We start from the raw sequence: 13349 nt of genomic DNA on the forward strand, positions 1-13349 counted from the left end.
CTGATTGGGATTTGGGCTCTCTTCCCCATCCGATGCATCCTCTTCATCTCTGGAGCCTGCTCCTAGTCTCCTTAAGAGCAAGGATGGCTGTTGTATTGGAAAGAAGCTTTGACATTACCAAGGATGCACAGGGGAGGTAGTCACTCTGGGGGGCATTTAGTTTTTCATTTTCCATCCTCCTGACATGCTATAAAGGTTGTGATCTCTCTCTCTCCCTCCCTCTCCCTCTCTCCCTCCCCCCCTCTTTCTCCCTGTCTCCCTCCCCCCCCCAGGACAGACTTCTTGAGACTAGAATTCCAGTTCTCTGTATTCCCCAAACTTCACCAGGAAGTTCTGAACCAGTGCCATATGGGGAGCAAGCCTCAGAGCAATAAGGAGGTATGTGGTAAGGGAATAAGGGAAGATGTCTGGGGCATGGGGAGTCTTCATTCACAGCTGTTCTCTCTTACTCCCCAAATCTGTCTGCTGTGGCCCTTACTGGCCTCTGCCATCCAGCGGCCCATGGATCTTTCCATTGGAGTGCTCTGCCTTAGCTTGTTTTTCTTCCAAATCTTGGACCTCAGCCTTTCCCAGTGTTTTCCTTGCCAGTAATTCTGTGTTTATTTCCCTTTGTTAGGCCAGCATGTGGCCCAAAGGCTTTGGGGTGAAGCTGGAGACCATCACCCCATTTCTGGGGAAGTATCGTCCTTTTGTGGGACGCTGCTGCCAGACCTGTACTCCTAAAAGCTGGGTAAGAGTGTATCAGAGCCACAGACAGGAGGATCCCTTGGGAAAAGGTTGATAGGAATTAGAAGCATAACAAGGTGTGAGAGACAAGAACACTCAGTTGCTTCTAGGAAATGGAAGGCCTAGATGTTTTTTCACATTGACATTCCAACTTTTAACCCTCCATGAAACTACAATGAATCTGACCATATGTAAATTTTCTGTGGCCAAAGAGACTGTGGTTTGGACTTGGGGGGCAAGGGAGAGCAGGGTGGAGTTTATAAAATCAGGGCTTAATGTTGACGGCTAAAACCAAGAAGGAAGGGAGGAAACAAGCATTGATTAAAGGCCGATTTTATGCCAGACACTTTTAAACACTTTACAAATATTATCTCATTTGATCTTCACAACAACCCTGGGAGGCAGGTGATATTATTATCACTATTTTATAGTTGAGGAAACTGAAGCAGAGGTTAAGTGACTTGCCCAGGGTTACACAGCTAGTAAATGTCTGAGGCTGGATTCAAATTCAAGTGTTCCTGACTACAGGCCCAGCACTCCACTCACTGTGCCACCAAGCTGCTTCTAGGCAAGAAGAAAGTGAAGTACTGAATATTCATGAATGACATGGATTAGATATCTGTAGTGATCTATCTGTGTCAAACATAAACATATAACATATGCACATGCATATAGACACAACCACCTGTTTCCAGACATGGGGCATTTCCAGTCATTTCCAAGCAGACCTCTCTGGGCCAGTGAGACAAGGTGCTGAAATGTGGCCGAATTGTAACCTAGCTTTGGTGAGTGGGGGTGGGGTAGAAGGCAACCCTGCCTAGAGGCCTCGCTGCTCTTACACCCTACCCCATCTTGGTGTCCCTAGGAGTCCCTTTTCCACAAAAACATTGCTGCCTTGGGCTTCCACAATGTGATCCTGGTGACTGAAGAGAATACCAGGTAATGCAGCAAGGGTCAAAGGACGACATAGCCTCACAATGGTCCAAAGCCCAAACAAATAATCGTATAGGTTGGGAAGCTTAGGTTGTCTCCCTGCCTGAGCCTCTCATTTAGTTGATCAACAAGCGCTTATTAGTTTCCTACTGCGTGCCAAGCGCTATAGTAGACTCTGGAAATACAAATACAAATACTTCTGCTGGTGAAGGGGTGGGTACTTGTTCAATGTCCAGATAAATATATATAGACATAACACAATATAAATAGGCTATGATTTTGGAATGGGGAAAGGAGGCACTAACAACAGGGGACCTCAAAAGGTAGCACCTAAGATGAGCTCTGAAGAGAATTAGGGGTTCTAGAAGGTAGAGGGGGGAGGGAAAGAATTGAAGGCATGGGGGACAGACAGCTTATGGAAAGACATGGAAGTGGGAGAGGAAATGAACATAAAGTGCATCAGAGAATACAGTAGCATTATCAGGATAGAAAGATAGGTTTGGGCCCAGATGGTGAAGATTATTCAATTACAAACTGAGAAGTTTATATTTATACCCCCAAAGCAATAGGGAGCCACTGAAGCTTCTTGAGCACTTGAGGGATATAGTCAGTACTGAGTTTTAGGAATATCAATGCTGTAACTTCACGTGTATAATCAGTATAGTATTTCTTGCCTTCTCAAGGGATGGAGGAGGGAGGGAGAGAATCTGGAACTCAAAATTTTAAAAAGGGAATGTTAAAAATTTGTACATGAAATTGGGAAATATTTAATGAAAAAAATATATTTAAAAAATAAAAAAAGGAATAGCAATGCCGTTTAAAGGATAGACTGAAGAGGGGAGAGATAAAGGGCAAGGAGACAAGTGAGGAGGCCATCACAGTATGAAAGTAAGGAAAGCCTGGACTAGTGTTGTGGTTGTCTTAAATAGACAAAAGGGGCACATTTGAGAGAGGTGAAAAAAGTAGAATATTTGGTACGCAGCAGGGAAAAGGGAGAGTGGAGTCGAGGTGGCCTCCAAGGGGCCAGACTCAGAGGCCTGAAGGAAGGTGGGATCCCTAATGAGAAATGGGGGTTTAGAAGGAAAAGATAATATTTTTGGTCTGAGATGCCTCTGGAACATCCCAGTGGAGATGTTCAGGAGGCAGTCAGAAATTCAAGTCTGTAGCTCAAGAGAAAGAGGAGAGCTGGATGTTAGTTTGGGAGTCATCTACATAGAGATGATGGTCATAGGTCTGGAGGCTGATGAGGGCCTCAGCAGAGAGAAGAGAAGAAAAGGGAAGGCAAGGGGGCCCAGGCGAGATCCCTGCACAGGGGGCAGGACCAGGCCATGCATAGCAAGAGAACTGTGACAGGACAGTGCCAGAAAGGCTAAGGGAGCAGAGGCTAGCCCACACAGTCGGAGGCTACAGACAAATCCAGAAGAATGAGCACCTTTAGGAGAGGGGTTTCCCTTCAAGTGTGGGGATGGAAGGCAGACTAGATTACAAAGGGCCGAGGGGTTAGATGAGAGGATGTGGAAGCAATGGGTATAGACATGGGGATGGGATGGAGGGGGAGGGAAGGAGAGAATGGTTGGTTTGAGAGTCACATGGAGGCTTTTTCAGGGAAATAGTGGGTAGGGAGAGATGAAAAATTAGGACCCTTCTCTCCTCAGAAATGGGGGAGCTGTGTGTGTCTCTTGTCCCACTCCCGCAGACCCAGTGGGAAGCGGTACAGAGACCTTGTCGGTGCTAAGTGATGGTTTGTCTCCACTCACAGAGAAGGGATCTGATCTGAGTCTTCTGAGGGTGGGAGTGGGAGGTGTGTTCAGTCTTATGTAATCTCCTCTAGCGTTTCCTTCCACCCTAATGCGGGGCTGGTGGGGTGCCTCCCTCCAGGTACCGGGGGTGGTTAGTGCGAAGGCTGTGTTACTTCCTGTGTGCGCTGGACTGGAAGATCACTCCCAACCCGGACACCTGGGAGAAGGTTTTGGGCAGCAGGTGGTGAGGACGTCTCCTGGCCCTGCCCTGGGGTGGGCCTAATGGAGCACTTTTTGGAACAGCAATGTCTCACACCTTGGTTGTATAGTTCTAGTCCCTTTCTGACCTAATACCATGTCTATCCTCATTTTAAAAATGGGAGAAACAGAGGCACCAAATAGACCTCTTACCCTCTGTGGTCCACAAATTCTAAGGAATATTAACCCTGGATGTGCTATTTATTGTTGGGTAGTAGTTGTTAAGTATTCCAGGGAAACTCAGGAAGAGGTAGTGGCATTAAGAGGGAGGACCCTAAGTCAGTAATCTAGAGTTCTGTTCTGGGCGTGCCTTTCAGTCCTCCCCTCCCCCAGTCTCTTGTGGTTCCTTTTGGGTAATGAGGCTTCTGGTGTGGATCCTTTCCTCCTGCCCTGGGAAGATTGTGGAGTTACGTGCTATAAAGTACTCCGAGATCCCCTTCCCCTATCCATACATGCTCCCCTAAGGCAGAGGGTCTCTGCTGTCTTTTCCCACTACACGTGCTGACCCCTAGCTCTTTCCTAGGATACAGGAAATCGTCTCTGGGAGGGCCCCTGGGGGAGCGGGTGAAGGCTCCAAACCCAGCTCTTTGAGGAGAGACGTGCTGCATCTGTTGGGCCAGATCCAGGCCTCCATCTGCCCATTTCTGCTCAGGTAAAGCTCCTGCCTTGCTGGAGCAGAGATCTCTGGGGCTGTGAGAACAAGCTGCTGGGGCCTCCTGCTCAAAACCAAACCAGACCAGACCAAACTTCCCTCTCTGGTGAGGAAAAGTAATGGGAGTGTGTGGGCCTTAAGTGACTAGGAGTGTGGCCCCCGCTGCTGTCTGCTGGGGAGTTGGGCGGTGCAGGTGTGGGGATGAGGGGGCTGGCCTCTGGGAGCACAGAGCCTGGACCCAAGCTCTGGCTCTGCTGTTTCCTAGCTTCTCTGCCTCTCAGAGCTTCAGTTTCCTCATCTGTCAAGTTCAGATAAAAAGACTTGCATTTCCCCTATCACCAGGCAGTGGTGAGAACTGTAAACTGTAAAAAGTCTTACATAAGCGTGAGCCAGGATTGTTCTGCCCTCCTACCACCGCTGGCTGAGAAAGGGCTTGAGATGCAGAAGCTGTGACCCTGTGGATCCTGGGGTGTCCCCTCCTCAGAAGAGTCACCCTGTTATCCCTGCTGCACCCATCTGTAAGCAGCAGTGGATCAGGGGACAGAGAGGCTGAAAATTGGGGCTTCCTGCTACAGATCAGAAGAAAGAGGTTCTTGATGTGTCTGAGAGAGCTCTGGGGCTCCTGGGGGAGAGTTTTTGATGTTTTGGTGCTGTGGCCTCCCTGGTAGGGAGAGGAGAGGGGGAAGGAAACAAGAGCACAAAGCTTTGGGTTGCTGGTCTTCAGAAGGCCTTCCACGATGAGGTCCCTTGTCCGTCATCACCACCTGGCCTTCCCTGCTTGTCCTGCTCCTAGTCCCCTCATGTCTCCTCACTTCCACCAGGATGTTCAACTGGGCTCTGCTCAAGTTCTTAAATTGCATCTTCCTGAACGTGCAGCTTCACCAGGGTCAGCTGGCTATGGTCCGTCAGGCTGCACAGACGGTAAATGTTCTTGTTGAGACCTCGTACCCCCTTCCCTAAGCTTTCTCTGGGAACTTGCAGCTCATCTCTTTCCCCTTGCCACCAGCCCTTGTGAACCCTTGGTCTTTCCTGCATTTTGTTGGGGGAGTGGTAGGGGAAGCTCTTCCTCTTCTAATAAAGGCTGTTTTGGTGTAGAAATTTGGGAGGCTGAGCTCTTTGGCTTAGGGAGACCCCCCGGACTGCTCCTTGCTTCTGCTCAGAGGCTACTGGCTTCCTCCTTTTAGGGTGACTGTGAGTGGGTGAAAGAAGCCAAATCAGCCACTCCCCTACCATTGCTATTCTCCTCACTCCTGTAAACCACCCTCTTCTCTCTTACAGAAGGATACACCGCTCATCTTTCTCTCCACCCACAAGTCATGTTTGGATGGGTTCCTGCTGCCCTTTCTGTTGCTCTCTCAGGGTCTGGGGGTCCTACGAGTGGCCTGGGAACCCCAGTCTTGCTCCCCAGCTCTCAGGTGAATACCCTACTCTCCCTCTCCCCCCATCCCCGGGTAGATGAGAGAACACTCAGAGGAAGTCTGTGGTCACACAGCACTGCGATAAGCTGAGGAAAGGGATGAGAATACTTTGGGGGATGGAGATGGAAGTTTGAACCCAAAGATTTCTTAGAAACTTCCCTGTAGGCATTTCAGTGTCTGAATATTTTCCAAATATCTTAGTAAACCAGCTAGTGCCATGACGTGGGATCTGAGCCTGTGTAACTGAGAACTACACAGTGTAATATAAGAACTGAACCCTTCTTACATATGGACTTGTGCCTTATTGCTTATGAGATGTTCTTAAATGGAGGAAGGAAGGAAGGAAGGAAGGAAGGAAGGAAGGAAGGAAGGAAGGAAGGAAGGAAGGAAGGAAGGAAGGAAGGAAGGAAGGAAGGAAGGAAGGAAGGAAGGAAGGAAGGAAGGAAGGAAGGAAGGAAGGAAGGAAGGAAGGAAGGAAGGAAGGAAGGAAGGAAGGAAGGAAGGAAGGAAGGAAGGAAGGAAGGAAGGAAGGAAGGAAGGAAGGAAGGAAGGAAGGAAGGAAGGAAGGAAGGAAGGAAGGAAGGAAGGAAGGAAGGAAGGAAGGAAGGAAGGAAGGAAGGAAGGAAGGAAGGAAGGAAGGAAGGAAGGAAGGAAGGAAGGAAGGAAGGAAGGAAGGAAGGAAGGAAGGAAGGAAGGAAGGAAGGAAGGAAGGAAGGAAGGAAGGAAGGAAGGAAGGAAGGAAGGAAGGAAGGAAGGAAGGAAGGAAGGAAGGAAGGAAGGAAGGAAGGAAGGAAGGAAGGAAGGAAGGAAGGAAGGAAGGAAGGAAGGAAGGAAGGAAGGAAGGAAGGAAGGAAGGAAGGAAGGAAGGAAAATTTACTTTCCTGTAGAAAGGTATTCTCCTGTCTCGACTCCCTCTGACCCCCACCACCCACTTTACATCAAGCCCTCTCTACTCCCTTTACTTCTCACCCTGCAGAAGCTAGACATACACGATGTTTCATCCCCTCCACTGACAGGAGCTGTTTGGTGCTTAGATGGACTTTGGGTCCGAATCTGACCCCCATTGTTTCTGGTTCTGAGGAGCTGGAGGAGAAGAGACGTAGTGGGGCGATAGGGTTTGTTCTGGAGGAGAACCCGAGTGCCATTAAATTGAACAGGCCCTCCCTGTTGGACGTGAGCTGCTCTGCCTCCTGAGCAGCCACTTTGGTCTCCTTCCTTTGGAGGCTAGGCGTGTTTCCCTTCATAGCTTCTCCCCATGTGTCCCTAGGGCTTTGCTGAGACATCTTGGTGGCCTTTTCATGCCCCCCGAGGCTAACCTCTTTCTGGACAACCCCAAAGGGATGCTCTCCAGGGCTGTTCTCGGTGCAGTAAGTGCCTAGTCAGTGGCTGAACTGGAGGTTGGGGTGGCTGAGCCCAGAGAGCTGAGTGCTCATTGAATTCCTTTCTCTCACCCCCCCAAACTCGGCAGGCTGTCGAGCATCTCCTCGCCAGCAAGCAGCCCCTGCTCATTTTCTTGGAGGATCGTCCTGGGGCCGTGGGACCCCGCCTGTCTTCCCATGGGCAGGCCTGGCTGGGATTGGTGCTGCAGGCGTTCCGAGAAGGTGCCATCCCTGACGCATCCCTGATACCCGTGGGTATTGGCTATGATCTGGCCCCCGACATGCAGCATGCTGGACCACGGGTGAGATCTCCCCCTCCCTTGTTAACCTGACCACCCTCTGGATCCCTTAGGAGTAGAGAGAGGGCAGCTTCAAGTCCAGGACAAGTTCCCACCCTCTGGCTGGAAAGAACAGAGATGAGCCCTGTTATCAAATCCATGGGCACCTCACCCCTACTTGGAGATGATGGGGTGATGGTGACAGGATGCTCAAGCCCTGCCTGTTGCCTGTTGTAGCAGTCCCAGTCTTCTCTCCGTGGGACACCTAGACAGGGGTCATTTATACCTGGCTGACTCTTGCCTCCTTGCACAGGCCTCATCTTCTCCCCTGGGACTGTGGTGTGGGGCTCTGGCCGTGTTTCAGGGCTTGAGAGGTCGTCGGGGCTGTGCCCGAATAGACTTCGCCCAGCCCTTCTCCTTGCAGGTATGGAGCCCAGGGGAAGTTGAGACCTAGAGATTCCAACAAAATCTTGGGTCTGGGATGGAGCAACTTCGGGGCCTGAGGGTGGCCTTGCTCCGATCCTAAGACCTCTGGCTGGCTGTCACAGTGCACTGGCAGTGCCTCTCCTGCATGTGTGGGTTTGAGGTTTTCTGGAGGTTGCCCTGCAGGTGAGGGCAGTGGGTGGGAGAGTAACCGGGCTCATCTGACCGTTGGCCCTGGGCAGGAATACTTGGTCAATACCTGGAGTCGTGGGAGGAGCAGAGGACAGTCTCTGGAACAGCTGCTGTTGCAGACTGTGCTTGGACACTGGTAAGCAACCAGCATGGTAGATAGATGTCCTCCCCAACTCCTCGGTGCTCTCCCACCATTCTTTACGTGTGTTTGGGGTAGCAAAGACTAGGAAGGGGCCCTGATTTCCCTTGAACCACCTTCAGTCTCCATCCTTGACCAAGGCTAGAGCTTTTCAGTCTTGGGGCCTAAAATTTCCCTCTGATTTAGAATTCCGGGGCTGGAAAGGGCCTGAATGCTGTTCCTCCAGAGTTCATCCTTCTGTCTTTGGGCAAGATGGCTTTCCTCCATCACAGAGAGAGCGAAAGAGAGGGAGGTGTAGCCAGCCACCGATTGATCTCTCTGACCTCCTATAGTAATTCATTTCTGTCTGTCCCAGGGTGTTCCCCACCTCCAGAACCCCGCCTTGCCTCTCTTGCAGGTCTGTTTTGCCTGATTGTGAGAAGCAACAGGAGTGGACTCCAATGTCTGCACCTCTTATGGCCCTGGAGGAAGAGGACCAGCTTCTCGTGAGCAGACTGAGCCGCCATGTTTTGAGTGGTAAGGGAGTCCAGGGGGTCAGGAACAAGGAAGAAACATGTCTGTTCTGGCCTTGGTCTGTTCACAGGGCAGTGTCTTGCCTTCCTGTTTGGGGAACACTGCCAAGGCCATTGTGGAGTGACACGGTTATTCTCAGTATTTGCTCTCTCACTTATCCCTCGCCTGCAGAGCAGTGAGATCAGAGCCTCAGTCAGTAAATATACTATTGGTAGCTCACAGTCTGTTGGGGCAGACGACATGCAAACAGGTGTGTGTGTGTGTGTGTGTGTGTGTGTGTGTGTGTGTGTGTGTGTGTGTGTGTGTGCGCGCTCTACAGGAATACCAGGGCAGCATGGGCTGTGTGTCAGGATGTGTGCGCATGAAACAAGAACCTAGAACCTAAACACTGCTGCGCTCGGCCAAAGTGACCATTGTGCCGTGCAGGTCATATATATTGTCTGGCATCAGAAAAGGGAGAGGTCCCTTGGGACTGGAGTTGTTGGTTAAATGAACAGGAATAGAGGTGTGCCTTACACGTGTAAGACCTCAGTGAACGTTTGCTTACTTACAGTGTTCATTGAGTTGAAAGATGGGTGGACTCTAGATAGGAGAAAGACAACTCAAGTGTTCCTGACTTCAGGCCCAACCTTTGGCCATTCCGGGTCGGGAACACAGACAGCTCTTCTCCCCAGACATCTTTTACAGGACTCTGGGCCTCTGTGGGGGTGGGGTAACAGCGTTTCTTGTCAAAGATTGGAGTGGGAAGGGCCCTTTTGTAAAGTTTTAGCCGAGGTCCTAGAATTTAAATGTGATCTATGGTTGGGAGCTCCATCTGTCATGCCGGGCCATCCCCTGGGAGAGAGTGCAGAGGAGCCTCACCTTCTCCACCGTCCCTCATGATCTCTTCTCTGACTGCAGCCAGCATCGCCTGCTCAGCCGTGATGGCCACCTCAGTGATGGCGGCTCTGCTGTTGCATCGGCATCGAGAGGTTAGAGGTCGGGTCAGGGAAGGGCGTGGTCTGCTACACTGGCATCTGGAGCGGTGGCCCCCCTGCCATGGGTTTGGGGTGACATAGGGAGGGGGCATTCACCTCTTCCCCAAGCCCCCTTCCCCATGGGTGATCTCAACCTCTCTCCTGCCTCCCCAGCCCCTTCACCAGTCCCGCACTCCTACAAGTGAGTTTTTTCCCCCAGGGAGTATTCCTCTCCAGGCTCCTGGAAAACTTCTCATGGCTGACGGAGGAGACTTTGCTTCGGGGCTTTGACGTGGGGTTCTCAGGGCAGCTGCAGGACCTGGTGATGCATGGACTGTGCCTGCTACAGGGCAGCCTCTCCTTGTGGCTCCTGCCCCAGGGTGACGTCCTGGTGCTGCCCAGGGCCGGCCCCACGCTTGCCCAGCTGGCCTACCACAGTGCCTCCCTGTTGCCAGTCTTCCTTTGTGAGGCTGTGGGTGGTGAGTCTTGTGGCATTGGACTGGGGAGGGAGAGAGGTACATTTCAAGGTGACTACCCACGGAGCGCCCCCTCCCTGATGCTTTCCTTGTGGGGACCTTCGGAGCCTTTCTCTTCAGTGCATTCTTGTCTCCCTAGCATCTCTCTCCTCTCCTCTTCTCTCCTCTCCTCCCCCCCACCCCCGCCCAGCTTGTGCCGTCCGAGCCCTCCTGGCAAGCCGAGTGCCCCCAGAGGGACCCTGGGAGCTGCAGGGGGTGGAGCTACTGAGCCAGCGGGAGCTTCATCGCCAGACTCTTTTGCTGCTGCACCTGCTTCCCCAGGACCTGCTCCTGTTGCAGGTCAGGCCGCCAGTGTCCTTGCCTCAGGCCCAGGCCCAGAGCCACAGCTCTGGCCCATCTGGGGGCAGCTCCTTTCTCTCTCTCTCACCAGCCCTGCCAGTCATCCTACTTTTATTGCCAGGAGGTACTGGACCGACTCATTCAGTGTGGACTCCTCATAGCTGAGGAGGTAAAGACTCTGATAGATCTGCCTGACTGGAGAGTCCTAGCTCCACCCCCTCCTCCAGCTTTCTGCCCCTGATCGGGCTTCTCCTTTTCCTTTGCTGTCTGACTTTAGAGTTAACTTCCCCACCTAGGCTTAGGGCCTGCTCTCCCATTAGCAGATGTGATCCGAGGATGGGGCCCTATTTTAGGGGGAAGGGGAGGCGGGGTACTGCCAGGCTGAGCTAACCCCCAGCATTGCTAGAAAGGATCACGCTTTTTGCTGGGTGGTCCCTTCTTTGTTTTCCAGTTGTTTCATGTGCACATCTTGCCTCCCCAGCTAAGCCATAAGCATGGCGAGTGAGTGAGTGAGCTGAAGATTAGGGCCTGAAGTTCTGGGTGTCAGGAGGCAGGGAGGGGGCCCCTGTCCTGCCATTACGTGGGCACTGGGAGGGGAAGGGGCAGTAAAGCACCACCTCCCCCTCCCTGCCACAGGCCCCTGGCACTCGGCTTACCTGTGACACAGGGAATTGGCGATTTGGAGAGAAGATGCTTTGGCGATCAATGGAAGACTTCAGCGACAGTGACAGTGACTATGAGGACGGCACTGATAGTCGCTGCTTCAAGGTGTGCTGAGGCCCCGGGCAGGGGAGCAATTAGGGTCCCCTGCTTGGGCATCTGGAACACTCACGCCTCTTCCCCCCCTGTAGCTCAGCCAGCAGCTGCGCTGCCCTGACTTCTTCCTCTTCCTCTGCCGGTTGCTCAGCCCCCTGCTCACAGCCTTCGCCCGAGCTGCAGCCTTCCTCCACCAGGGGAAACTACCTGATACAGGTCCAGCCACAGCCCCTCCCCAGAACTCCCAGTTTACATCCCTGTGTCCTTCCCTGTCTTGCATTTCCCCTCCTCCATTTGTCCTCCCATTACCAGAAGCATGTTCTTACCATTGGCAGTCCTACTGAAGCCCTCTGAGGTGGGGGATAAGCAGAATAGAGGCTCAGGGGCATTGGGGAGGGGTTTGGAGGAGGGACCTCAGAACTCCGCTCAGCTCTGGCTTAGACAGCTGAGTTTCAGCTGCTTCCAGGCAGGAATCAGAAAACCTGCTTCCAAACCCTAGCTTCACCTCTTCCTAGCAATGAAAACTTGGCAAAGTGACTTGACTTCTCTGAGTATGTCAGTCAACAAGCATTTGTTAAGTGATGTGCCAGTGGGCACAAAATAGGGCAGAGACCTGGTCACGGCCCTCAAGGAACTCACGTTCCCATGGGGGAAGCAGCTTGCAAGAGTTGGATACCTACAAGACAGAGCCAGGGTAGATTGGAGTCAGTCAAGGCGGGGCCTCTGGAAGAGGGTAGGATTTGCACTGAGCCACTCTGGGGATCGACCGGATGGTCTCTGAGCCCCTTTTCAGCTCTAAAGCTGACGATCTGGACCTGGAAAGGGTCTGCCAACTTAGGCTTCTACCGTCTGTCAACAGAGGCAGGTTACACGCAGCAACTGCACCAGTTCCTACTGCAGAAGGCCCAAGAGGACGGCTCCTTTGGTGAGTCAGGAGGAGCTGCTGATCCAGGAAGTCTCTCTCCCTGTTTTTGCCCCTTCCCAAAAGATGTCTCTGGCTTCCTTCAGGGTTGGGATTCCAAGGCTTAGTTTCCTGGGTGACTGCTGTCACCTCTTGGCCACTGGAAGAATCGCATGGAGAGGGGAGTTCTGCCCCTCCCTTCTCGTCTTGCAGGCTTCCCAGAATCCCAAGTCTCATCCCCTTCTCCCACTGGGCCCATGCCTCAGAGCTCTATCGAGCAGCAAGCTAAGGGCAGAAGTACAGCTCCCAGCCCAGAGAAGCCTCATGTTAGGCTTCAGAGGTTGTTTGTCCTATAAACACAGTGGTGGGGATGGGCAGCAGCATCTCTACCCATCCCCTGTGCTATCTCTCATTTCCCTTCTAGAGAGCACTGACCTGAGCCAGGCTCACAGTGCAGTGATGACCTTCAAAGATTTGGGGGTGAGTAGAGACAAATATCTCCCGTGCCTGCCTAACTTCCTGCTCCTTTCCCCAGTAAGCCCAATTTAACTCACACTCCTGTATTTTTTCCTACTGGGAGCTGACAAGGACTTTGGATTTTACCCCAAGGGCAGAGTACAGCGTAGGACTGATGTGTGCTGGGACCCCAGAGAGGTTTGGAGCAGGGTGGAAAAACTTCAGAACAGTTCCACTTGTCCACCTTGACCTACTTGGGTGTGGCCACAAGCCCCACGGAGACCACTTAGTGTTTGAGTTATTGACAGCCATATTCCAAAGCCATCTTCTTGCTTCTAGGTGCTGAAGGAACAGCCTGGTTGCACGGACTCCACCCTCCATTTGTCTCCCACCTTTATTACCCAGGAAAACCAGGAAAAACTGGAGAATTTCATCCGTCAGTTCATTTGTGGCTAGAAGTCCCTGGTATGAGGAGGGGCTGGAACATTCTGTCCTGTCCCAGCAAGAAGCAGTTTCCAGTCCCAAAGCAATGAAGCTCAAAGTGAGGAGAGTGACTAATAGTTGAGATTCTAATAGGTTATCACATGTTTAGTGGATTATAAAGTCTCTTAGGTTTGAATTTGAGGTCCTGCTGTTGTGTCTCTGTTTGTCTCCCTGTCCAACTCCCCTCTGTCCAGACATAGCCCCTGAGCAAGGTTTTGATAAAGATGGGTATGAACAAGGTCAACCCTCTCCCCACGTCCAGCACAGTCTTTCAATATTGCATAAATTCTTGCAGTCCTTCCCATTCCTCATCTCTCTGCAGAAGCCAATCA

At 51.9% G+C, this 13349-nt stretch overlaps 1 protein-coding gene across 1 annotated transcript; it reads left to right on the forward strand.

Annotated features, from left to right (window-relative positions):
- Positions 1-348: 348 nt before the first annotated feature.
- Positions 349-13094, forward strand: GPAT2 (glycerol-3-phosphate acyltransferase 2, mitochondrial). Its single transcript, XM_043987303.1, has 21 exons — positions 349-378; positions 617-730; positions 1592-1665; positions 3538-3642; positions 4180-4308; positions 5130-5229; positions 5587-5723; positions 6994-7093; positions 7195-7407; positions 7697-7807; positions 8049-8134; positions 8535-8653; positions 9551-9621; positions 9827-10085; positions 10273-10421; positions 10513-10590; positions 11058-11189; positions 11273-11393; positions 12037-12102; positions 12503-12558; positions 12874-13094. Exons 1-21 carry the CDS (start codon positions 349-351, stop codon positions 12988-12990), a joined length of 2367 nt encoding a protein of 788 aa, XP_043843238.1. The 3' UTR covers positions 12991-13094.
- Positions 13095-13349: the final 255 nt, after the last annotated feature.

This window comes from Dromiciops gliroides, chromosome 2 (assembly GCF_019393635.1).
Source record: "Dromiciops gliroides isolate mDroGli1 chromosome 2, mDroGli1.pri, whole genome shotgun sequence".
In the NCBI taxonomy this organism is placed as follows: domain Eukaryota; kingdom Metazoa; phylum Chordata; class Mammalia; order Microbiotheria; family Microbiotheriidae; genus Dromiciops; species Dromiciops gliroides.